At 46.8% G+C, this 26927-nt stretch overlaps 1 protein-coding gene across 17 annotated transcripts in view; it reads left to right on the top strand.

The window, feature by feature from the left end:
* Positions 1-26927, top strand: part of TSPAN11 (tetraspanin 11) — a 219821-nt gene that overhangs the window by 101666 nt on the left and 91228 nt on the right. For all 17 annotated transcript variants that reach the window (XM_073314502.1, XM_073314376.1, XM_073314456.1 and 14 more), the window contains 3 exons: positions 2056-2160; positions 2792-2950; positions 24935-25021. In XM_073314502.1, the coding sequence (XP_073170603.1) occupies positions 2056-2160; positions 2792-2950; positions 24935-25021 (351 nt within the window). The remainder of the gene's footprint in view (positions 1-2055; positions 2161-2791; positions 2951-24934; positions 25022-26927) is intronic.

Raw genomic sequence — 26927 nt, 5'->3', positions numbered from 1 at the left:
GCTCAGCAAAAAGGGGTGTGTGGCGGCCCTTTCGATGTTGCTGCTGCCTGACTCCTCTGGGCATTTCTGCTGGGTTTCAGCCCTCGTCTTACAAAAGGGGGAACCCCTTGAGAACGCTGCAGACAATAACAGTGCAAAGGAATGTGCTTGAGACTGGGTAAGTTTGTAACTTGTTGTTCCGACACATTCATAGCATAAATTGGAAAATAAGCCGGTTCGGAACATTGGTTCATCTAGTCCAGTGTCCTGCCTATGACAGTCTGAGTCCCACCAACACATACAGAATGTTACTGCTGGGTAGAAAACCTCTCATCTCTTCCAACACAAAGGAAAGCTCCCTCCTCCCCTAGAAGCCCTGTTCCAACTGGAGAGGGATGCCCCGTAGCACAGTTTCAGCAATCTAGTTGAGCTCCCCATTTCCACTGCTAGCCCTGGGGACCTGCATTTAAAACAAAACAAACCTAGCTCAAAGGCTGGGTTCAAGCTCCTCTGTCCCTCTCCCATTGGGATAGTTTCTCCAGCTCTCTGAACTGCATGGCACCTAGCAGGCAGTTGAGAAACCTACATCCCCAAAAACTGGTAGTGGCAAAACATGGGAGGCCTTTCCATGGTCTCATCACTACTACAAATCCACAATGACCCAGCCCCCAATGTAGACAGTGCTATGGTGACAGGAGAAGCTTTCTCTTGTTCGGCACAGGTGGCATCTTCACTAAGCGCTGCAGTGCTGTAAATGTAGACAAGCCCTCAGAAAGGTAAAGATTCTAATCTCATTTATCCTGGAATATCTCTGAAGCCAACAGCCTTACCCTGGTTTAGAACAGAGGCAACATTAGACTGGGGCACATATTGTGTGGGACCAGTTCCCAAGCCCTAATCTGCTGTTCTCCCTCCCACTAGCTGGTATATTTGATCAGTTAAAAAAAAAAGTGAATTTGTATGAATGGGAATTGGGTTTAATTTTGTAGAATTAGACAATGTTTTACTTGCTGACTTTAATTGTGGATGCCTTTCCAAAAAACACCATTCGCTCACCAGCAATACTCCCACATAAACCATGAAGGGAGTATTATATTTTGGCCAGTGTTGCACATGTTATACAACAGTGAAACTATTCTTTTTCTGCTTTGAAAGATTATTTTGGGTTCTTTTGCTGTTCCATCCTGCAGAATCTCTCCATGCGCTCTGTGTATTTTTTCTCTCCTGGAAATCTCGGGCCTGATTCTGATTTCACACCAGTGTAACTTCACTGACTTCAAAGGAGTTACCTCTTATTTTAAATCAGCGTTCCTGAGATCAGAATCAGGCTCATTGTCTTTTCTGGAACACTTTATTTTATTCACATTTTAAATCCCAGTAGTCTAATCGTAGATAAGGAGCCAGCTCACACTGACTTTCAAAGGCCTGTAGTATGAACCCAGAGTTCCATCAATCTGATTAATACTCTATGAAGTTATTACCAGCCTCATAATGTTGCTCATCCCCCATACCTTTAATTTATTTTAATAATTTAGATTGCAGTTAATGATCTGGTCTTAATATCAATTATATTTTTCATTTCCTGTTTATTATATTATTATCATTTTACATAGCTCTGTAATTTAACACTGCATTTTGCAAATCTAGATTAATATGTGATCTCTTCTCTGAAGAGCTTATGCAACCTAACGAAACAAGCAAACACAAGATAAGATACAGAACAATAGTTCAGGGAACAGAAGGTTTGGTGTCTGACCTTTCTTGTTTTTTTTTGTTTTGTTTTCTATTTATGGACACTTAGAATCTTGGGCCATCTGGGCCTTTGAATGTCCTGTTTGTTTAGGGCGTATGTCACTTTAAGCACATTTTAAAAGAAGTTTTCACCAATTTAGGATATATATATATATCGCCTGATTCCAGCTTCACACCAGTTTTACTGACACTGGGGACTTATTCCTGATTTACACTGAAATAAGAAAGATCTGAATCATGCCTTGGAGGGATCTAAAACCTAAAGCAAATATGCACATTTCCTTCTAGAATGTATTCATTATGACTTTTCTCATTGGTGTACAGCTAAGCCAGGTGCTGAAACAGCACCTGACCCGGACCCTGACTGAGAATTATGCTCTTCCTGGGAAAACACACATCACACATTCCGTCGATCGCCTGCAGCAAGACGTAAGGAAACCTTCTGTTGCTCACATTGCTGCTGCCTAGCTGTTTGTCCCAGCTCATGTTCCATTTAATATTACTAGTTGCTGGAAATCTCATGAGATGGGCTGAGCTGGAAATCTCATGAGATGGCCTGAGCTTGGTTCTAATTCCCAGACCACAGAAGTTCAGGCAAACCTCTGAAAGAAGCTTATCTGAAAGTCTGAGTCTTCAGATAGCTACCCCTACTGTTCTCAAAGTGGAGATGCAAAAACAGAGGCGACTCCAAATCAGTGATTACGTCTGTAAATTTGACTGAATTGGTTTTGCAACAGTTACGGTCGCTGGGCCTGATTCTGATTTCATTTACACTGGTATCAATAAGGAGTAACTGCTGGAGCCAGTGGAGTTTAACTATTGTAAAACCAGTGTGAGATCAGAATCGGGCCCCACGATTGAGTGTGTGCCCCCAGAGAGTGATCACTGACATGGCCAGAGACGATACTGAGTGGCTAACACATCCATCCCCTTGGCGTATCTACAAACTGATAAGGGATGTACGTTTTAATTGATAAGTGGCTCAACGTTACTTAGTTGTCTTCTCATGAGGATAATGTCATGCCATCCACTGAATGTTGGCATTTCCTTTCCATTGCAGTTCAAGTGCTGTGGCAGCAATAGCTCTGATGATTGGCAGCACAGTATCTATATCCTGTCCGTAGAGTCCAGTGGCCGAGTGGTACCAGATAGCTGCTGTAAAACAGTCACCTTCAAATGTGGGAAGAGGGATCATCCATCTAACATTTACAAGGTGGAGGTAAAATGTCATTTTGTCAGTCTGGGTTTTTTCCTACTGTTTGTTGAACAAAGAATAAATAAACTTATCTTGCAGAAAAATGAAGGGATGGAAACGGACGGAAGTATCAGTAATAATTGCACTTTTATGATGACGTGTAGTGGTCTGTGATCACTCAGTCCTTAAGAAGAAAAGGAGTACTTGTGGCACCTTAGAGACTAACCAATTTATTTGAGCATGAGCTTTCGTGAGCTACAGCTCACTTCATCGGATGCATGCCGTGGAAACTGCAGCAGACTTTATTTATACACAGAGAATATGAAAAAATACCTCCTCCCACCCCACTGTCCTGCTGGTAATAGCTTATCTAAAGTGATCATCAGGTGGGCCATTTCCAGCACAAATCCAGGTTTTCTCACCCTCCACCCCCCCACACAAATTCACTCTCCTGCTGGTGATAGCCCATCCAAAGTGACAACTCTTTACACAATGTGCATGATAATAAAGTTGGGCCATTTCCTGCACAAATCCAGGTTCTCTCACCCCCTCACCCCCCTCCCAAAAACCACACACACAAACTCACTATCCTGCTGGTAATAGCTCATCCAAAGTGACCATTCTCCCTACAATGTGCATAATTAAGGTGGGCCATTTCCAGCACAAATCCAGGTTTTCTCACATCCCCCCCACCCCCATACACACACAAACTCACTCTCCTGCTGGTAATAGCTCATCCAAACTGACCACTCTCCAAGTTTAAATCCAAGTTAAACCAGAACATCTGGGGGGGGGGTAGGAAAAAACAAGAGGAAATAGGCTACCTTGCATAATGACTTAGCCACTCCCAGTCTCTATTTAAGCCTAAATTAATAGTATCCAATTTGCAAATGAATTCCAATTCAGCAGTTTCTCGCTGGAGTCTGGATTTGAAGTTTTTTTGTTTTAAGATAGCAACCTTCATGTCTGTGATTGCGTGACCAGAGAGATTGAAGTGTTCTCCGACTGGTTTATGAATGTTATAATTCTTGACATCTGATTTGTGTCCATTTATTCTTTTACGTAGAGACTGTCCAGTTTGACCAATGTACATGGCAGAGGGGCATTGCTGGCACATGATGGCATATATCACATTGGTGGATGTGCAGGTGAACGAGCCTCTGATAGTGTGGCTGATGTTATTAGGCCCTGTGATGGTGTCCCCTGAATAGATATGTGGGCACAATTGGCAACGGGCTTTGTTGCAAGGATAAGTTCCTGGGTTAGTGGTTCTGTTGTGTGGTATGTGGTTGTTGGTGAGTATTTGCTTCAGGTTGCGGGGCTGTCTGTAGGCAAGGACTGGCCTGTCTCCCAAGATTTGTGAGAGTGTTGGGTCATCCTTTAGGATAGGTTGTAGATCCTTAATAATGCGTTGGAGGGGTTTTAGTTGGGGGCTGAAGGTGACGGCTAGTGGTGTTCTGTTATTTTCTTTGTTAGGCCTGTCCTGTAGTAGGTGACTTCTGGGAACTCTTCTGGCTCTATCAATCTGTTTCTTCACTTCCGCAGGTGGGTATTGTAGTTGTAAGAAAGCTTGACAGAGATCTTGTAGGTGTTTGTCTCTGTCTGAGGGGTTGGAGCAAATGCGGTTGTATCGCAGAGCTTGGCTATAGATGATGGATCGTGTGGTGTGGTCAGGGTGAAAGCTGGAGGCATGCAGGTAGGAATAGCGGTCAGTAGGTTTCCGGTATAGGGTGGTGTCTATGTGACTATTGTTTATTAGCACTGTAGTGTCCAGGAAGTGGATCTCTTGTGTGGACTGGACCAGGCTGAGGTTGGTGGTGGGATGGAAATTGTTGAAATCATGGTGGAATTCCTCAAGGGCTCAGTCCTTAAGGTGCCTGCAAGAGTTCTGCTGTATTTTATGTCTGGTTCCGATGGCCTGTGTGTAACCATAAGACCTTCCCAGTGCCCAGCCCAGACTGTGTTGAACCCAGCCCTTAAAGGCACAGTCCTCAATGGTACATTTTCCCCTTCCAAACCAAAACTTAATAACTAGAACACTTAAAAAGCAACATTAACACAACACACAAATACTTTTAACCAACCTAAGAGCTAAACTGCTAAACATGCTCAGTTAGATTTTGAGGTGCTCGGCACAGTCACTTGAACCTACACAGCTCCCCTATAACATCAGCACTACTGCTGTCAGAAGGTGGCAGGTTGTTCCAAGTCCTGGGACTCTGTGGTCTCAACCTGCTGGGGTTGTTGCCTGTCTGAGACCCTCTTGATTCAAATGTCAGGCTCTGTGCCTCTTATCTCCCTCCCTTCTGGGATTTGAAGAAGGCATCACTTATTCCTCCGTAGGATGTGTTCGAATGGGGTGATGACCTCATACAACCATGGGGCTACCTCTCAAGACACCACTGTTGTGTGGGACTCTTGTTTCCGTCATAGATATTCACAGCATCATTTTCATGAAGTGTCAGCTCCGGGTACCCCAAATCATATTGGTTTTTTGTTGTTGTTGTTTTGCCTTATTGGTCTCTTTTATATATCTGCAAGTCCCCAGTGACTCAGACATCAGTTTCTAACAGTGCAGGCATTCTTGTTTTAGTTGGACGCTTGGTGTCATTCTGTAATTTAACAGTGCTTAACAAAGTCTGACTCTTCATCATTTTTCAGTAAAGCACTTCATTATTGTGACACCATTTTTCACCAACTCATTAGATGGGGGTTAATGGGGACTAATCGTTACATGTCTAAATCTGTACTTCACAGCTTAAACTCATGCCCACTATACTGTGGCCCTTTATCAGGTGTACCATGTCTAGCATAAATGTGCATGTCAAATCTAATCACCTATTTAGCTGTAGTATTTTCTAGTAAAGCCATCTCAGGGAACTGAGAATAATAGTCTAGGACAAGTACATAGCTTTTCTGCAGCCAACGTAAACAAGTCTGTGCCTACTTAGCTCCACTGAACTTTTGTCAAATGCTGTAGGGAGTACTTGTGGCATCTTAGAGACTAACAAATTTATTTGAGCATAAGCTTTTTGTGAGCTACAGCTGAGCTTATGCTCAAATAAATTTGTTAGTCTCTAAGGTGCCACAAGTACTCCTTTTCTTTTTGCAGATATAGACTAACACGGCTGCTACTCTGAAAGCTGTAGGGAGTGTCTGCAACCAGCAAATCTCTCCCATTCAATTTGCAAATACTACCTTTATAGCTGAAAAAAAATCTCTATTCTCTGGGGAAGTGTTTGCCAGGCCCCTCTTGGTAAAGGCTATAAGTGGTTTATGGTCAGTTTCAGCTAACATTAGTTTCCCATAAATAAAGCCATGAAACTTTTTACAGCTATGGACTAAGGCCTAAGCCGCCTCCTCTATTTGGGCATCTTGACACTCTGTTTTTGGTAACGCCTGTGATGCTTATGCCACTTGTCTTCAGTTTTGATCATACTGTTGTAAGACAACCATAACAATACCCCCCTTGGAGGTGTCTGTGGACAGCTCACTTTTGCGCTTACTCTTACTCAGGACTGGGGCCTCTTTAATTAATGCCTTCAGTTTCTCAAATTCTTCATTAAGAGTTGAATCCCATGTCCTTTGGACAGTTCCTCTCCTAGGTTGCTGTCTTGCACAACTAGATTAGGCATATATTTCTCTACACAGTTCACCAGTCCAAGGAATCTTTGTAGCCCTTCCTTTTCTGCTGGGGCAGGCATGTAGGTGATGATGGCCTCTGCCTGTACACCTTGCTGTGTTAACTTCTCTCCCAAGTATGTTATTTATGTTACATGGAATTTATATTTCTTCTTCGAGTGCTTGCTCATGTTGATTCCATTGCAGGTGTGCGTGTGCCCACATGCACGGTAGTCAGAGACTTTTACCTTAGTGATATCCGTAGGGATGGCCATGGAGCCCCCTGGAGTGTCGCGCCCTCAGTTCTTTCTTACCATCCATGGTGGTTAGTCGGAGCATCTCTCTCCCTTGCTTCACAAGTGCTTAGCGGTTGGTCTCACCTCGTTAAGAGTTCTTCAGCCTTAGGGTTTTGTAAATATAAATAAAGAATACGGACGCTGGACTTCAGAAAAGCAGACTTTGACTCCCTCAGGGAACTGATGGGCAGGATCCCCTGGGAGAATAACATGAGGGGAAAAGGAGTCCAGGAGAGCTGGCTGTATTTCAAAGAATCCTTATTGAGGTTGCAGGAACAGACCGTCCTGATGTGTAGAAAGAATAGTAAATATGGCAGGCGACCAGCTTGGCTTAACAGTGAAGTCCTTGCTGATCTTAAACACAAAAAAGAAGCTTACAAGAAGTGGAAGATTGGACAAATGACCAGGGAGGAGTATAAAAATATTGCTCAAGCATGCAGGAGTGAAATCACGAAGGCCAAATCACACTTGGAGTTGCAGCTAGCAAGGGATGTTAAGAGTAACAAGAAGGGTTTCTTCAGGTATGTTAGCAACAAGAAGGTCAAGGAAAGTGTGGGCCCCTTACTGAATGGGAGAGGCAACCTAGTGACAGAGGATGTGGAAAAAGCTAATGTACTCAATGCTTTTTTTGCCTCTGTCTTCACAAACAAGGTCAGCTCCCAGACTACTGCACTGGGCAGCACAGCATGGGGAGGAGGGGACCAGCTCTCTATGGAGAAAGAAGTGGTTCGGGACTATTTAGAAAAACTGGACAAGCACAAGTCCATGGGGCCAGATGCACTGCATACAAGGGTGCTAAAGGTGGATGCGATTGCAGAGCTATTGGCCATTATCTTTGAAAACTCATGACAATTGGGGGAGGTCCCGGATGACTGGAAGAAGGCTAATGTAGTGCCCATCTTTAAAAAAGGGAAGAAGGAGGATCCTGGGAAGTACAGGCCAGTCAGCCTCACCTCAGTCCCTGGAAAAATCATGGAGCAGGTCCTCAAGGAATCAATTCTGAAGCACTTAGAGGAGAGGAAAGTGATCAGGAAGAGTCAGCATAGATTCACCAAGGGCAAGTCATGCCTGACTAATGTAATTGCCTTCTATGACGAGATAACTGGCTCTGTGGATGAGGGGAAAGCAGTGGACGTGTTATTCCTTGACTTTAGCAAAGCTTTTGATACCGTCTCCCACAGTATTCTTGCCAGCAAGTTAAAGAAGTGTGGGCTGGATGAATGGACTATAAGGTGGGTAGAAAGCTGGCTAGACCATTGGGATCAAAGGGTAGTGATTAATGGCTCCATGTCTAGTTGGCAGCCGGTATCAAGTGGGGTGCCCCAAGGGTCAGTCCTGGGGCCGGTTTTGTTCAATATCTTCATAAATGATCTGGAGGATGGTGTGGATTGCACCCTCAGCAAGTTTGCAGATGACACTAAACTGGGAGGAGAGGTAGATACGCTGGAGGGTAGGGATAGGATACAGAGGGACCTAGACAAATTAGAGGATTGGGCCAAAAGAAATCTGATGAGGTTCAACAAGAACAAGTGCAGAGTCCTGCACTTAGGATGGAAGAATTCCATGCACTGCTACAGACTAGGGACCACTGGCTAGGCAGCAGTTCTGCAGAAAAGGACCTAAGGGTTACAGTGGGCGAGAAGCTGGATATGAGTCAACAGTATGCCCTTGTTGCCAAGAAGGCTAACAGCATTTTAGGCTGTATAGGTAGGAGCATTGCCAGCAGATCGAGGGACGTGATCGTTCCCCTCTATTCGACATTGGTGAGGCCTCATCTGGAGTACTGTGTCCAGTTTTGGGCCCCACACTACAAGAAGGATGTGGACAAATTGGAAAGAGTCCAGCAAAGAGCAACAAAAATGATTAGGGGACTGGAACACATGACTTATGAGGAGAGGCTGAGGGGACTGGGATTATTTAGTCCGCAGAAGAGAAGAATGAGGGGGCATTTGATAGCTGCTTTCAACTACCGGAAAGCGGGTTCCGCAGAGGATGGATCTAGATTGTTCTCAGTGGCAGCAGATGACAGAACAAGGAGTAATGGTCTCAAATTGCAGTGGGGGAGATTTAGGTTGGATATTAGGAAAAACATTTTCACTAGGAGGATGGTTAAGCACTGGAATGGGTTACCTAGGGAGGTGGTGGAATCTCCTTCCTTAGAGGTTTTTAAGGTCAGGCTTGACAAAGCCCTGCTGGGATGTTTAGTTGAGGATTGGTCCTGCTTTCAGCAGGGGGTTGGACTAGATGATCTCCTGAGGTCCTGTCCAACCCTGATATTCTATGATTCTATGAAATAGTTTTAATTGTTTCTTTGTAGTTTGTTGATAGTTAGAGTTCCTCGTGCAGGGGTGGGCAAACTTTTTGGCCTGAGGGCCACGTCGGGGTATGGAAATTGTATGGCGTGCCATGAATGCTCACAAAATTGGGGGTAGGAGTGCAGCAGGGGGTGAGGGCTCCGGCTCGTGGTACAGGCTCTGGGGTGGGGCCAGAAATGAGGAGTTCAGGGTGCAGGAGGGGGCTTCGGGTTGTGATGTGGAGGTGTGAGGGCTCTGGGGTGAGGGGTTTGGGGTGCAGGAGGGGGCTCCAGGCTGAAACTGAGGGGTTCAGAGGGGGGAGAGGGATCAGGGCTGGGGGCAGAGGGTTGGGGCACGGGGTGGGGTGGGCTCGGGGTGTAGGCTCCAGGCAGCGCTTACCACAGGCAGCTCCCAGAAGCATGTCCACCCTCCAGCTGCGAGGTGCGGCCAGGCAGCTCTGTGCACCGCCCAGTCCGGAGGTACCGCCCCTGCAGCTCCCATTGGCAGGGAACCGGGTACTACGTAGGAGCTGGAGGGGGGGTCATGCCGGCTGCTTCCTGGGAGCCTCGTGGAGCAAGTCAAGCCCCCAATCCCGCTCCTCAGCGGGAGCTGAGGGTCGGATTAAATGCTCTGATGGGCCAGATGTGGCCCAAGGGCCGTAGTTTGCCCACCCCTGTCCCCTAGTGGGACTTTGCCCCAGGCGGATGATGCCCCAGTCCCCTGGGTTCAAACCTTGCACGGACTATAGCAGGCCTATGCCTGTTAGTGATCCCCACCGTGGCTGTCTCAAGTGCTCGGGTGAATCGCACATCAAGGAGAAGTGTCGTATTTCTAAGAACTTTCGGCCACAAGCTCAGAAAGAAACAGGATATTAAACTCCAAGCTCTTCTAATGGAGTCAGCCCTTTGCCTGGCATCCGAGCCCTCCCGCCAGGAGTCAGCGAGTACCTCGGCATTGGTGTGTAGTGCACCCCCGGCAACAGACTCCGCCCGGCACCATTCGAATTTCCTGGTGCCTAAGAAGGAGGCCCGGAAGTACGGCTCACCGGTACGAGGCAAAAAGGCCCAAGGGCCTTCGGGCAAGGGACCTGGTTCGGCCGCCTGGCCTTCCTGGAGCCATGAGGGCACTCCTTTCCGGCGGAAACTCTGAGCCCCTTGAAAATTCCATCACTGACTCAAGCAGTTTGGGACCCAAGCCCACATCGGCACCGGCGCCTTCCCAGGCCTCCCTGGCTTGAAGGGAGCAGAAACCTCCACTGGTATTGGCTACGCAGCTGGGGCAACAGGAAGCGGCAAAGACTCCCCAGGATGGCAAGCCAGCTGCTGCGGTCTCGGGGGGAGTTGCAGAGTGCAGTCGATCCTATGAGGCGAAACAGCTTCTCTCCCCTGCGGCTCAAATCCCCGGAGCTGCTGTAATCATGGTCACTGCTACCTCGACGAGGTTCGCCTAGAGACCGGCTTCGGTCTCCGTAGTACCACCGCTCATCTTCCTACATTGTATCACCGTTCCCTATCGCCTGCCACGTGAGAACGATCCCATCCAGGCCCCAGTCTCCTACACGTCGCTACTGTTCGCATCGGTACCATCACCGATTGTCTCACTCCGGTCCCCGGTCCTCGACAACAACTGTCAGCAGACGCACCCAGGTGTCAATGGCTCCTCCATGGTCGCCAGAAGGGGATTTCTCTGGCTTAGAGGCTTGGTTTAGCCCCTCACCTAGATCCCACCGGCATGACTGGGGTCCCAACGTTGCATCAGTCCCAACATGGCAGACGTGGCACCAGGGACAGTGGCCAGCCCAGTGGCCTTATTGGAGCTTGTGGGGATTGCCAGCGATGGCTATGCCCCCTTCCCAGCGATCATCAGCAGCTGCCTTGGTGAAACAACAGATGGCACCAGCGTCCCACACGGTGCCAGCAGCGTGGGCGGCACTGGTGATCCCAATGGCACTGGGCTTGGTGCATGCCGATCGCTTGAAGGCTGGGGTGGAGGAAGCAGTACCCACCCCGAAACCTCCCTCCCCTTGGGGGGAAGATGCCATGGATCCCCATCCAGTAACCCTAGCATCCTCTTCATCTCCAGACGAGGCAGTGGCAGGACTTCGAGGGCTAGCCCTCCTGATGACTTTAAGAAGCATTAGACTCTGCTCCGGAGAGTGGCGGACAATCTGGGCTAAGAGGTAGAGGAGGTGGCCGAGCAGACAGACTCATTGTTCAATGTTCTCTCCGCTTCCACCCTGGCCCGCCTCGCCTTGCCAGTCCACAAAGGGGTTTTAAAGATTGCCAAGGCCCTTTGGCAAACCCCTTCGTCCATCCCTCACACTTCCAAAAGGGTGGAGGAAAAAATACTTTGTCCCGGCTAAAGGGTTCAAGCTTTTAAACACCCACCCCTAGCCTCGTTGGTCATCTCCGCAGCCAATGAAAAGGACAAAACAGCTCTATACCTCCTCCACTCCCAAGAATAAAGAGGCCAAAAGCCTGGATCTCTTTGGGAGAAAGATGTATTCAACTGCCAGCCTACAGTTCCAGGTGGCAAACCAGTGCTCTCCTGGGAAGGTACAACTTTAATTTGTGGGATACCCTCCGCAAGTTCCAGGAGTCCCTCCCAAAAGGCCCAGGAGTTTGGCACCCTGGTTGAGGTCGGCACAGCGGCAGCCAGGTGCTCCCTGCAAATGGCCTGAGATGCGGCTGACTCCACGGCTCGGGTAGTCGCGTAGGCGGTGGTGATGAGGTGTAGCTCGTGGCTACAAATGGCAGGCCTCTCGCAGGAGCTGCAGACTTCAGTCCAAGACCTCAGGGTTGGTCTCTTCTCTGAGCAGACAGACACCACACCACCTTTCGTTCGCTGGGCATACATACGCCGCAGCCTGCTTGGAAGCCCTTCTGGCCGCCCTCACCGCCAAGACCTTGGCAGCCCCGCCAAGGTTCTGTAAGAAGGGACAGTAGCTTCAGCCAGCATCACCCCTATTCTGACCATTCACCTGCACAGCCTGGGCCCTCTAAACACCCTGGGGGTCAGACCCATTCTGAACCTGTGTCGCCTCAACAAGTCTCTCAAGAAGATGAGGCTCTGCATGGTTTCCCTGGCTTCCATCATCCCTTCCCTGGATCTGGGAGACTGGTACGCTGCTCTCGACCTGAAGGACGCATATTTCCATGTTTCCATATTCCCAGGACACAGGCATTTCCTCCGTTTTATAGTGGTAGGACGGCATTTCCAGTTCACGGTGCTCCCTTTTGGCCTATCGTCAGCCCCAAGGGTGTTCACCAAGTGCATGGTGCCAGTAGCAGCTTATCTTAGGCGGTGTGGGGTCCACCTGTTCCCGTATCTCGACGACTGGCTCATGAAAGTCAGGTCTCCGGAGTGGGTGCAAAGAAACTTCAGTCTGGTTTGCTCCACCTTTCTCAGCCTGTGCCTGTTGATAAACGTGGAGAAGTCCACGTTAACACCAGTGCAACACATAGAGTTTATAGGGATAGTTCTCAACTCTATGCAAGCTAAGGCTTTCCTTCCAGAAGCACGGTTTCAGGCCAGGGCAGACTTAATCTCCCACATAAGGGCCCACCACGGCCCATACATGCCTGTGACTGGGCCAGATGGCTGCATGTACAGCTATGATCAGCCATGCCCCACTCCATATGAGGCCCCTGCAACATGGCTGGCCTCAGTTTACATTCCCAGCAGGCACCCCCTGGACCGAGTGGTCACGGTGCCGAGCCATGTCCTACAGTCTTCGGACTGGAGGCAGGACCTCGAACTGATGCTGCGAGAGGTTCCCTTTGTGACCCCGTCCCCTTCGCTCACCCTGGTCTCGGAAGCATTGGATATAGGGTGGAGGGCCCACCTGGGTGAGCTCAACACCCAAAGGCCTTGGCTGCAACATGACCTAGCCCTGCACATCAAGTCAGGGAACTCAGAGAGGTTCACCTGGCTTGCCAGGCTTTCTTACCCCATCTGAAGGACAAGGTGGTGCAGGTCCTGACGGACAATACGGCCGCAATGTATTACATCAACAGGCAGGGCGGTGCCGGGTCCTCGGCCCTTTGTCAGGATGCTCTCAGCTTCTGGGACTTCTTTGTACAGCACATCATCTTCCTGGTAGCGGCCCTTCTGCCTGGAACTAGGAACGTCCTGGCAGATCGCCTCAGCAGGTCCTTCTCGTCTCGCCACGAGTGGTCCAGAAGTGGCCACTCTAATCTTCCGCCAGTGGGGGACTCCCTAGGCGGACCTGTTCACGTCTTGGAAGAACAGGAAGTGCCACATGTTCTGCTCTCAACTGAGCAGGCGCCTTCTTGATTCCGTGGTTGGGAGCGTTGATGTACACCGTTCTGCTGGTGCCGTTAATCTACAGGGTCCTGCTCAAGGTGAAGCAAGACAATGTGATGATCATCCTCGTTGCCTCAGAGTGGCCTTGGCAACCCTGGTTTGGCATGCTGCTGAGCCTGTCCGCAGCCACCCCACTGCAGCTGCCTCTTCGACCGGGTCTGCTGTCCCAGAACCACGGCATCCTGCTGCACCCAAACCTCACGGCACTGCACTTGACAGCCTGGCTGCTGCGTGGCTGAGCGGGGAGAAGCAGTAGTGCTCCTGGTGCCCAGTGAGTTCTGCTGCGCATGAGAAAACTCTCCACAGGGCTACCTATGTGGCGAAGTGGAAATGCTTCACATGTTGGGCCTCGGATCAGCTCATTTATACAGAGGAGGCCTCGCTGCAGGACGTCCTGGACTATCTGCTCCACCTCAAGCTCCAGGACTTGCTGTTGTTTTTGGTCAAAGTTCACCTGGCAGCCATTTCCACGTTCCACCCTCTATTTCAAGGCAGGTCGGTCTGCGCCCATCCCATGACGGCACGGTTCCTGAAAGGGCTGAAGCACCTTTACCCGCATGTCAGGGACCCGGTCACACCTTGGGACCTCAATCTCATGCTGTCAAAGCTTATGGGTCCTCCCTTTGAGGCTTGGCATCCTGCTCCCTTTTGCTTTGCTCCTGGAAGGGTGCCTTCTTGGTCACTATAACTTTGGCCCGTCGGGTGTCTGAGATCAAGATGCTCGGGTCAGAGCCCCCTTATACGGTCTTCTATAAGGACAAGGTCCAACTGAATCCTCACCCGGCCTTTCTGCCCAAGGTCGTTTCCCAATTCCACATGGGCCAAGATATTTACTTACCAGTCCTATGTCTGAAACCTCATGCAATGGATAAGGAGCGCAGGCTGCATACCCTGGATGTCAGGCAGGCACTGGCCTTCTACATTGATAGAACAAAGCTGTTCTATAAGTCAACACAGTTGTTCATGGCTGTTGCTGATAGGATGAAAGGTTGCACGGTGTCAGCCCAGAGACTCCCGTCCTGGATCACAGCCTGCATCCACTACTGCTACGAGCTGGCAAAAGTGCCCCCGCCAGCAGTCATGACGGCTTACTCAACTAGGGTGCAACCTTCCTTGGCAGCCTTCCGCACTCAAGTGCTGATCCAAGAAATTTGTCGGACTGTGACCTGGTCGTCTGTCCACACGTTCGCGTCACATTATGCGCGGACCCAGCAGGCTTGAGATGATGCTGGTTTCGGCAGAGCAGTGCTCCAATCTGCAAAGCTGTGTACTCCGAGCCCACCTCAGAGGATTCTGCTTGTGAGTCACCTAGAATGGAAGTGACATGAGCAAGCACTGGAAGAAGAAAAAATGGTTGCCTACCTTTCATAACTGTTGTTCTCCGAGATGTGTTGCTCATTTCCATTCCATTACCTGCCCTCCTGCCCCTTTGTTGGAGTTGTCGGCAAGAAGGAACTGAGAGGACGCCGGGACGGCGGCATCAGACATACCACGCCATGACTGCGGCACTCCCTAAGGCAAAAGTCTCCGATGACTGCGCACATGGGGGCACAGACACCTACAATGGAATGGACGTGAGCAACACATCTCAAAAGAACAACAGTTACAAAAGGTAGGTAACTGTTTTTTTGTTCGTTTAGCTTTAGGCCAGCCGCTCTGGTTCTTTCCAAAACTGCTGAGGGCCTCTAGTCATGTTCTTCTGCTGTTTCTCCCCAGATCAAAATATTATCTATGTAAACCTCTAGACCATCAAAACCGTGCTATATTTTCCAGTGAAACACTTTGGATGCTGAACACAACCCAAATAGCAGTCTGTAGAAACAATGTCTCCCCAACCAGGTGCTGGTAGTGCACAAATGTGCTGTTTTTCTAAGGTCACTTGCCAGAATATGTCAAGCAATGAAAAATATTTGGCACCAGCCGTCTCCTCCAAAAATTCTCCCCTTGTAGGTAGAGAGGAAAATTCCCTTTTCATGTAATTATTTAATGCTTTTGGGTTTGTACATAAGTGAAGGTTTGTTGTTTTTTCTTCAGTGACCAATGAGCATACCCCTGTTGGTTCCTCTACTTGTTCTATGATTCCCAGAGCAACGAACCAATCCAGCTCCTATTTTAACCTCTGCCCTGAGGCAAGGGAAACTTTCCTAGGGATGTGAATTGTTGGATAGTTGGGCTTTTTCAGGTTTATTCTGTACTCTGCTGAAAGCTTCTCTGTCCTCTGGAAGACCTCCTCAAACTCTTCCTCAGTTGTTTTGTTTCTCTATCTCTGAGTCCTTCCTCTTGAAGAGACCAAGCATTTGACATGCTTTTAACTCAGTAACAGGCGCTCTTTTCCCTGGTATTATTACAAATTGTAACTTTCTGAATTTATTTACCCATACATCTAGTTCACATGCCTTTAGTGGGGATAAACTCACCACTATAATCCCTGAGTTTTATCCATTGACTCTCCAATACCAGTAGCTTTTGTATAGTGTTAATATCACTGTTTCTGGAAATGCTTTGGCTTGTGCACCAGTGTCCAACTTAAGATTAATATACATCCCGTTTGCTTGCAGGCTGGCAGTCCAGTCTTCGGCTGCTGCAGTGTTATCCATCACTCTAATGACGAATTCACATGAACTAATGGGTGCACACACTGCTGGTTCTTGCAAAGTGATGTAATGCGTTACGTTTCTTGCATCTTTTCCTATATGTCAGGCATTGTCCTGACTTGTGGTAAATGTCACAGAATGTGCAGCTCCATGTGCTATTTTTGCTTGATTCTGACTTGTGCGCCATGTGCCTTTCTGCCTCAGGTCACTTTTCTTGCGGTATTTTGGATTCTCTATCATGTCTGTAGTGTCAAAGCTCTACGTCCACGCTCTACATCCACGCTCTTCATTCCAGTTTGGGTGACTTCTGTTGCTTGGTCAATTCTAATTGTTTTGTCAAGGGTTAATTCTGGATTTCCCAATAGTGTCTCTCTGAGTTTTTTTTTTTTTTGTTTTGTTCTGGATCCCAATCGCGATCTGTTGGTTTTTATTTTTTTTAATCAGGGGCTCAGACTCCACCCTCCACCCCTCAAGAAATTGGAAGATTGGCTCTTCAGCCTTAGATCGGTTACAAAGTCTTCTATGGTTTTACCTTTGTTCTACACTACTGTTTAAAAACATCTCTTGAGAGACAAGGTGAGTGAGGTAATATCTTTTATTGGACTAGTTTCTGTTGATGAGACAGTCAAGCTTTTAAGCTTACACAGAGCTCTTCTTCTGGAATATGTGTCTCTCTCACCAACAGAAGTTGGTCCAATAAAAGATATTATCTCACCCACCTTGTCTCTCTTATATCCTGGGACCAACAAAGCTACAACACTGCATAAAAACCTCTCTCTCATGTGATTCATTTTTCAGTGGAGTGCAGTACTCCACACATTTCTGTGATACAATTTCATAATTAACCTCCTCTGTCTGTGTTAACTGAAAACCATTAAACACAAAGTGCTTGAGAGACACCCTCATTTCTGACAATAGCTACTTTCTGACTGTTTTCTCTTTTGCTAGCATCCATTGCTTTGCAGATTCAGAGGGAAGCATTGTGTAAACCTTTTCCAGTTGTTTCCCACATTTTGAAGGAGTTTCACTCTGATGGGGCTTTTAAGTGCTCCATTCTTCTACACGGGGTATTTCTTAGTCCTTATATACTTCTGGTACCCTGTTATGTTCAGTGCTTCAGGTATTTGCAAAAGATCTGCTTTATTCTGTGACCGGTTCCATCTGGCTGTGCATAACACAAGAGCTTCACAGCACCTCACCCACGCTCCATCTTGGGAAGCTCAGCCCTTAAAGCTTACCACAACTTCCATTTGAAGATCTCAAATTGAATTGCAAACAGCAATTAATGGAATCTTGGAGCATCTCTAAATAAATTATTATTCTAAAACAATAAGAATGGGTTTTAAATGAGCTAATGTTGCTGACTGTCAACAATGTGTAGTACATACCTGCCACACCACTTACAAAACCAGAGCACCTAAAAGCATAGCTAAGGGCCTCATAAATCTTACATTGCCCACGTAATAAACACATTATTCTTAACACTGACAATATGCATTTATCACAGTCTTAGTCCTGACCTATGGATTGTTGAGAATTTTATTTCCTATCTTTGCAATCTTGATTTTGATATTTTAATATTTTCTTTTAAAAGTGTCATATATCTAGTTGAGCTTCCCTCTTGGACACTCACCGTCCTGCTGTGAGGTGATGCCCCTCACTGGAACCCATCTGCTTTAAGCCTTCATAGTCTGAACAGACTCCAGGCATTGTCCAAGACTTGGAATCTCTAGGCATACTCGTAGGGTGCAGATCCTCTGCCTAGCACCCCCTTCTGAGAGCTGAGACCCTGTGGTCCACCTGCCTAACCCTTGAGACCAGTGTTGACCCCCTCAAACTCTCTTGTAGCTTAAATAGACCTCTTCCAGAGCTCCAGACATGGGGGTGCTCTGGTTGTACAGTTTACTTCTTCAGGGGTGCACAGACAGACTTTGCACAGGATTCTAAAACACCATGGCTCTTTACTTAACAACATGGGGAATACACATATCTAGACAAAATAATATGTGCTCCTGTACACAATTCCCTGTCTCAGTTCCTTGCCACTTTGGAGAGTTCTTTGGGCTTGGTCAAAGTCCTTGGGATGCCCAGGATCCTTTGCCTGCAGCTGTGTGTCCTCTCTTCAAAGACATGGAGCTTTCTTTACCGAAGCTTTGTCTCTTGACCTTTGCTGGTCAGCAGTGTAGATAAGGTCTTCCTATCCCACCCCCTCTACAAAAGCCTGCCCATCTCTTCTCTCTTTTGCCCAAAGCTTCCTGTTCCTATCTCAGTGAGTCTCTTGAGTTTATGTATCTCCCTACCAACGTGTGGTTCCTTTGTTCCGAAAGCTGGGTATGGGAGAGACGCCACTAACAAAGTCCAGGGATGACCTCCTGGTGAGACGCTCATCCCTGCAGTTGCTAGATAAGGGGAAGGTGCTTGGATTCCTGCTAGCAGGTTGTGGAATCTTCTACAGGGCTCCATCAGCCTCTACCTAGTAGATGTCTGCTAAATTTGGAGCTCCTATCTGCAAGGAGAGAGATGCAGTTCTCTGTGCCTCTTCTTCTGTTGTCCTGTCCTCAGAACCTCCTCACTGCTGAGTTGGGTCTATACTGCTCTCCCCTCCCTGCTCTCAGCATATAATCTTTTTTTCCCCCTTTCAACTTGCCTCAGGTGTAACTCCAGTCCCTGCCTCTGTTGCTGCCTGTAGCTTAGCCAAGCAGCAGCGTGAAATGGTCATGCTTTTTGTTAGTTCTGCCCACAGGAGTCTCGAACAGCTGCTGTGAACCTGACCCATCATGTTCCTTTCACTCAGCCCCAGTGTCTCTCCTGTTGCTCACCACTATCTGTCTATGAACCAATGAAGACCACACTGCATTAGGTTATAGGTTACCGTCAAAACTGTAAGGGTTAGAAACCTATTTTCTTAATAAAAGCCCAAATCCAGCAGCAATTGATGGCCTACCTCCTCCCTACTTCCCAGAGAAAGCTTCTTACACTAGCTGGAAGATTTTTCCAGGCATGATTCAACACTGTTTAGAGATGGAGAATAGATGGCATGGTCAGGATCAGTGGCTTCCCCAGTGCCACTCAGTGTGTCAGTTGAGGAGGCAGGGATAGTGCATAATGTTGGATTCCAAAATCCATATTTAGGCTCCCAAATAAAAATGTCCTGATTTTCAGGGATGCTTAGCACTTACATCTCCCATTACCTTAATCAGCAATTGTAAAAATAAGGCCACTTTATATTTAGGATTCTAAGCACGCATTTAAGAGTCTAACTTTAGGCACATGGGTTTGAAAATTCTGGGAAAAAGGTCTCACTCCTAGTCCTGCGCTCTGCCCACTAGTCCACACACCCTCCCCAGCTAAACAGCACTGACTACCAAGTACTAAGAAACCTCCTTGTGGATCAGACTCAGGCTTCTTGAAGTGATATTAAAGAAACCTAGCTACAGATCTTTTTAAAGTATCTCCTTAGAAGTCTTTTTATGAATGTTGGCCAGATGCTTCAGAGATATTCATACTTCAGTCTTTGCTTGCAGGCTTGAAATTCAACTGATCTTAAATTCAGTGCCAATATTTGCAGTTGTTTAATGATAAACATGAGAGAGGCAATAAAGGGACTTGAAAGTATTAAAGTCTAGGCTGCTTTGGGGTTTGTTTTTTTTAAAGTCCCTGCTGTACTTTGCATTGACGGAAGCAACGAAAATTACATAACTACCTCCTGGGGTAGGGTTTCTCTCTTTTAACACCAGAAGCACTCTCTGTTTCAAACGGCTGGTTTCTCTGGCACAGTGTGTGTTACATCCAACAGCAGAAACTAATTTTAAAACTTGATTCTTTGCTCAGAAGCCCTTTAAAACTCTGAAGGCATCATTCTTCCTAAGATTTTTTCTGCTTCAGTGTATTGCACTGATCATATATTTTGTCTTCTTGTGTATAAATATTTTATATTGGTTTTGCATTACAAGTGGCAACAGAAAAATACAATACTGTGCATTCTACAAAGTACTGTGTCACTTTATAAACATTCCTTTTAATACACATTCAGTTTATTGCTTCCAGAACTAACGGCTGAAAACCCATTTCCAAATATTGGAGGAGAAAAAATGGAAGTCCTTAGAAGGCTTACTGGTTGACACTGACAGATAAGCACTTTAAAAAGTTACCATAATGGATGTGCTTCTCTGGGTGGGGGGGGGAGTTGGCCAATCAAAATTCAGTTCTTATTAGTTTATACCACCCTCTGTCCAGAAGCTGCTTTAAGACTGTCCCACCCAATCATAGAGATGGAGTCAGTTCTAGATTTGGTATCACAGCAGTTGTCAGTCATTCACATTACATGTGCCTGTGTTTCAGTTCACTGTGATGTATAAAGAAGGACGCATGAGTTTTTACAAAAACATATAAATAGAAAGGGAATATTTCTGCTAATATTTTGTCTCAGAAATATCAGGAACATCAAATCTGCTCTTCCCTGTTTCTTGCTGGAGGGCTTCTTCAAGGAATCAGAGAATTGGCTTGGTAGGTTGGGAGCTATCTCAGCCTTTAATCAATAGGGTGGGTATATTGTGGGTATATTAAATCTTTACCAAAGAGAACTTTTCTCTCAACCATTTTTCAGGCATATGAGTTAAATGAATTTAAAGTGAACAAAACACAGAATATAAAACAGCTTGAGTAAAAAATTACTTCTCTGCTGAAGCGCTTAGATTTCCTTAATGCCTTAATTCTACTTGGTCTTCAGGCATTTGCAGCATCTTCTAGGATAAATTTGATAGACAAGACCTTCATTACTCATTTAAACAACAAACACATCTAAAGCCTTTCAGGCCTTCTCTCTGCATTATAACGAAGCCAAAAAGGCAACAGACCAACCTTCTTTTCCTTTGCAGGTCACCTTTACAGTGAATATAATGCTAGTGAAAAGGGTTGGATTGACTCTGTTACAGTTGCTGTTAGTGTGAATGAAAGTGTCCAGCTTGCCTCTCAGAGCCCAGGTGGAGTTTGAAAGGATGACAGCTTTTTACTTGCAGACAAAGCATGACTAAGCAGGAGTCTGACCGGCAATAATATTGAAACCTCCCTCCTGCCCCCAATGCCATTATTAGAGTCACTTTTCAGAGTGAAACTGTACTTTGAAGTGTACAGATTATTCTCTGTTCTTTGCATGTGTGCCATTGAGATTTTTCTAATAAGAATGTGGTAGGGAAAATAAAATCAACCCTGCCACAGTGCAGGGGGGGTAGACAGAGGACCTATTAAAAATCCACTTGAACCCCAAATATTCTGTGATTTGTGACTAGTTACTAGTTTAATTTCATGCAGTCTAAAAAAGAGAGTTTCTGTGTAACACGAACATTCCAAAAGTATTAGAGATTACTCTAACCTTGTAACAGCATCGACATCATTGTGATTTACACAATGCTGTTGAATTAAATAACCACAGGTAAAACAGAAAGCCAGGGGGACTGGATGGTGAGGGGACTGAGGCACACTGGTAGGCAGAAGTGTGGAATGCTTCCATGCCACTGCCTGTGTGCTATGCTTGACTCTCCTGCTCCTCTTACAACTCCACTGAGTTCAGTGGAGTTACTCCTGATTTACACTATTGAAAGTGAGAGACGCATCAAGTCTATTATGCGAAGACGAAGATTATAAGCACCTCAGGGCAGGGACTTTGTACAATGCCTAGCACAGTGGAGTCCTGGGCCATGCCTGGGTCACGTAGGTGCTATCTCAATACAAATAATAAATAAAGGTTCTGCAGGTCAAAGCATGCCCTCAGCGACACCAGTGCAAATCCATTAGCTTCAGCGGGGTTACATGGGTGTCACTGATTGGAATTGAGTTGCTGGGAAACAATAGACTCCAGCTCCTTCTCTCCAAGCTGTGCTGGCTGTGCATAACTAATGCAAATAAAACTGCAGTAAATTCCTAACATCTGCTGCCTTGAGTGAAAAATTATTCTAAATATACACAGAGAGGAGATCAGTTAATTCGGAAAGTGCCATTTTTACGCAGTCATTTTTCTCTTTTTCTCTCCAGCATATATGCTGTAAATGAGCTCTGCCATTCCAGTTTTTATTATCGCACAGTTGCTCAGGAACATTCAGCTTTCAGCCTTTGTTCTGTTGTTACGAGCATAGAATTCCACATCTTTGCTTGCAGTAGATGTTCCAAATAAGCTTACTGGAACTTCACTAACAAGAAAGTGCGTAATCTCCAGAGCAGGGAGCGTTCCAGCCAGTTGGTGGCTCTATCTGGCAACTGCTAGCATCTTAGATATAGCAAGAAGCTGTCCATTCTGACCATTTTAAATAGTGAAAATGACATCCAGTGTGGAAAGAAAATATGTTTGCCCTAGTTACAGTATTTGGAACAAGTTCATGACATGCATATTATGCCTGCAATATTTGTATTCAGTAATCATGCAGAGATGTTGTAGGGAAAAGTGAGCAGATTTGTGACACGTTGCTGATAGAGTATTTGACAATATTTTGCCCATCCCTGGTGGAAAGGCAGCAAAAAGCCTATGACCTGTAAACAAGGAAAAAATGGCTTCACTGGGGTTTTGCATCCTTCTTTCTGTAGCATTATGCCTCCCCAGAGATTCTTGTCAGTGCTTAGTTCTCTGGTGAAGCTCATGGGAGGGGTTTTCCACACATTCGGTCCAGGCTGTTGTCACCTCAAACAGATACCTGTGCTTCCATGGACTACCTACCCTTTTTCTAGTATCTGTCTCAATCTGTCAAAAATCTCAGTTGAGCCCCCCACCCTGAGACTGCTGTAGGGACCTCAACTGCTGGGTCCCCAAGCGTTTTAAATCTGGAGCCTGAACAGAGCCCAGCCACTGCCCCACTCTTGAGATCCCTAGGCACATTTTCAGGGTGAAGACCTTCTGTCTAGGACCCCTTCCTGAAAGCTGGAAACCGCTGTCCAGCTGCCGCCCTGCTGGACTCAGTAATGACCCTTCAGACTCTCCCATAGCTTAAGCACACCCTCTCCTAGACACCCACAAAGACGTGAGCCATTTAACTCCCTCAGGATGCCCCTGGTAACAGTGGTGGATTTAGAGTTAGTTGGGCTTTGTGTTCAGCTTCATTTTTGGGGCCCCTCCTTGGGACCCAGCCAAGAAAAAGGACATTCTCTCTTATCTCCTCCCTGCCCCCGTTTTTCATTCTTTTTTTCTTCACCCTCTTCCTATAAATAATAGGAAGTAAATGAAAATAAAGTGAGGTACCTTGATTGTTTTTGTAGTCTAACTTATTTTTCCACAGACCACTTGAAAATTGCTGATCTTAATTATGATCTTTCCAAATATTGTTTGTACTGTTGGCTAACTATTGTAAAGTTCTTTGGATAAGAAAGATAAGTTCTTTATATTAAAAAAAAAAAAAGGTAAAAAAGTTGGGGTGTGGGGACTGGCCAGGACTTAGGGTGCGGGAGGAGGCTCAGGGTTGGGGGTGCCGGGTCTGGGAGGGAGTTAGGGTGCAGGAGCAGGCTGAGGGTTGGAGTGCAGGGTCTGGCTAGGAGTTAGGTTGCAGGAAGAGGCTCAGGGCTGGGGGTGCAGCGTCTGGGAGGGAGTTAGGGTGCAGGAGCAGGCTGAGGGTTGGAGTGCAGGGTCTGGCCAGGAGTTAGGCTGTGGTAGGAGGCTCAGGGCTGGGGGTGCAGCGTCTGGGAGGGAGTTAGGGTGCAGGAGCAGGCTGGGGGTTGGCGTGCAGGGTCTGGCCAGGAGTTAGGGTGCGGGAGGGGGCTCAGGACTGGGCCAGGGGTTTGGGGTGTGGAGCGCTTACCTGGGGCAGCTCCAGTTTGGTGCAAGGGGTGCAGGAGGGAACGTGAGAGGGTGTGGGGGGGCTGGGTATGTGTCGGAGGTGCAGGAGTCAGGGATGGCTGGGGGTGTGTGAAGGGGGTGCAGGAGTCAGGGCAGGGGGCTGGGGGTGTGGGCTGGGGTTGTGGGGGTGCTCCCAGCTCCCTGCCCCACCCCAGCCTCCTGTTCGGAGCGGCTCACAGCAGGGGGTTGGGGGGCAGTGTATGTTTAAGGGGAATGCGAGGGCCCTGCCTTTGCTCTGCCCTGCCCCGCCCCCAACCCCCGCCTCTTCCCCACCTTCTCCCGCAAGCATGCTGCGGCCCTGCTCCTCCTGGAGTGACCTGAGTGCCGGCAAACAGCTGTTTGGCAGTGGGGAAAGCGCTGGGAGGGACGGGGGGGGCGGGAATGTGGCACGCTCGGGGGAGGAGGCGGGGAAGAGGCTGGGGAGCGGGGAGCTTGGCTGCCGGTGGGTGTGGAGCCTGCAGCAGGAGCCCCAGGAGCCAGCAGGACCAGGCTTCTGCCCCTGCAGCTGCCCGGACCTGGGGCCCCCTGTCATTGGGGGGCCCTGTGCCAGGGCACCCTGTGTTTTACTGTAAATCCACCTCTGCCTGGTAAGTGTCAAACCTGTAATACACACAGATGCTTTGCTTAGAGCCTAGCATGTGATTATTCTTTAACAGCACAAAACACACATAGTGCCATACAAAATAATAAACTCCCTATAAAGCACACGTTGAGTCACCAGGGTGCTGTGACCACTAGGCAGCTAGTAATCTGCAAATCCCAAGACCAAGACTTACAAAAGGGATTCAAGTTTGGGCGTGCTGTTGATCATTTGCAGAGTTAAAAACCTCACAACAAACAGAACTGACCCTCCCTGGCTTTACTGTCAATGTAGAATTTTCCCCCCATCATCATTCCTCTTGATTTTAAGGCTATAGGCTGTAACTCTATACACACTAAAGAGCTTTTATTTCCTGTCTGTGACAACTATAAAAGCTGTGTGTGAGAGGGAGGAAATGGGGATTAAATCTTGTCAACATTGTTGAATTATCCCTCAGTAAACACAATGATTTTGTTTGCAGGGAGGATGCATTACAAAACTGGAACAGTTCCTGGCAGATCACCTTTTGATAATGGGAGCTGTTGGCATAGGAGTAGCTTGCCTTCAGGTAAGTCCCACGAGCACATCAAATGCTGGGTTATTTTTCCAACTCACTAGACCCTCCAGCCTAAGGGGTACCTTCTTAACTAAAATTCCCTACCATCTCTATAGCTGAACTAGCGGTGGCCCCTGGGGAAGCACTAGTGTAGACCAGCCAGTGGTTTAACCAATGTGCCATCTTCCATGGTCAAAGCAGGTCTTTGACACAGTTGATTGGAACCCCAGCAGCACCAGCATATTGTCTGCACTTCGCGTTACCACTGGCAAAGCTGAACTGCTGGCGGCAGCCACGGCAGGAAATTTGAGGAAAATAAGTCTAGTGTATACAAGGCCTGACTGTGCTTTTCTGTCATTTGTTCCTTGGAACCAGTGCTGTGGTTTCACTTACATACAAGATCATCTGGATTTACATGTAAAGCTCACTTTTTTAAACAGTGTGATCTTCGTCTAATAGCAGATATCTACAGCTGTGCTTGGCATAAATAGGAGATACAAGGGTTTCAAATTTGGGACTTCTGGCTGATGCAGCATAGGCTTCTTCTGATGCTGATCTGGCCCATAGTTTCTTCTAACAGCATTTGCCTGGTTTTTCTTGGTTTTTGTTTTATTAAATAATAAATCAGGCAGTGACCTTAGAACAGAATTTTTCTGACTGAGTGGCTTTTGAGGCCAGCTTAAACCACTTTCAGGTTTTGGGTTTTTTTTAAAGAGTGAGCAGATATAGTAGCAGAGATTTCTCTATGAAAACAGCATGTATGGGTGACTAGCAGAGATCAGGTCATTATGACAGACAGTTCCTTCAGTCTTTATGTATTTGGATGGATGGATGGCAGTCTTGAACAAAATATCATTTTTGTGGATGGGAGATTCCTTGGTCAACATGTTTCCTGTCTCTGGAGGGGAAAGTTTGTTTGGAAAACAAGCTCCCCCAGCCCCCTCTGTGAACGGAACAATTAAGTGAAACAAAGAGAGAATAACAGATCGTTTCAGGCGTCCAGGGATAGCAGCAGTTTACACTATTCAAGTGTCAAGTAGCTGTATTATCTTAAAAAATAAGAAAGCTGTCAGGGATCAGCTATAGTGGAAACGAGGCCGCAATATTCTTTTATCCTCTTAATTTACCTTTTTCCTCACAACTTGCCCCAGGGTTACACAGTAAATCACTGACTCACAGACAAAAGAACCCAGACTTCTGCTTTTTCATGGATGCATATATTTCAAGGCCAGAAAGGGACCATTGTGATCCTCTAGTCTGACCTCCTGTAAAACATAGGCCATAGAACTTCCCTAGAAGAATTCCTTTTGAACTGGAGCATATCATTAAAAATAAAATCAATCCAATCTAGATTTTCAAATTTCCAGTGATGAAGATCTACCAAAACCCTCTATAAATTGTTCCAGTGGTTAATGACCCTCCCTGTTAAAAATCTACGCCTTACTTTCAGTCTGAATGTGTCTAGGTTCAACTTCAAGCTACTGGGTCATATTATACCTCTGTCTGTTAAATTGAGAAGCCCATTATCAAATATGTGTTTTCTATGTAGGTAATTGTAGACTGTGATCAGGTCACCCCTTAATACTCTTAAGCGAACTAGATCGAGCTCCTTGCATCAATCACTATAAGGCATGGTTTTTCTGTCTCTCTGTCTTGTGTTTTAACCACTGGACAATGCTGCTCCCTTTGAAAATGTTTTCTCCCTTCTGAAACATTGGTGTTAGACTCCATTTCTCTCAGGTTCTTATAGCAGAACTACATGTATTTTTCTGCTCAAAGGTGGTCTACTATAGCTTCCCTTTTATGTTTCACAAGCTGGAGACTCAGCAGAGAAAAAAAAAAGACAGGAAGTTTTAGGTCTACCTTAGATCTGAGATTTTTTAGGGGTCAGGGGAAATATCAGAAATTCCATGTGACC

Source organism: Lepidochelys kempii, chromosome 1 (assembly GCF_965140265.1).
Source record: "Lepidochelys kempii isolate rLepKem1 chromosome 1, rLepKem1.hap2, whole genome shotgun sequence".
Classification (NCBI taxonomy): domain Eukaryota; kingdom Metazoa; phylum Chordata; order Testudines; family Cheloniidae; genus Lepidochelys; species Lepidochelys kempii.
Note: the sequence above shows the minus strand (reverse complement) of the source record. Positions and strands in the feature narration are given on the sequence as shown.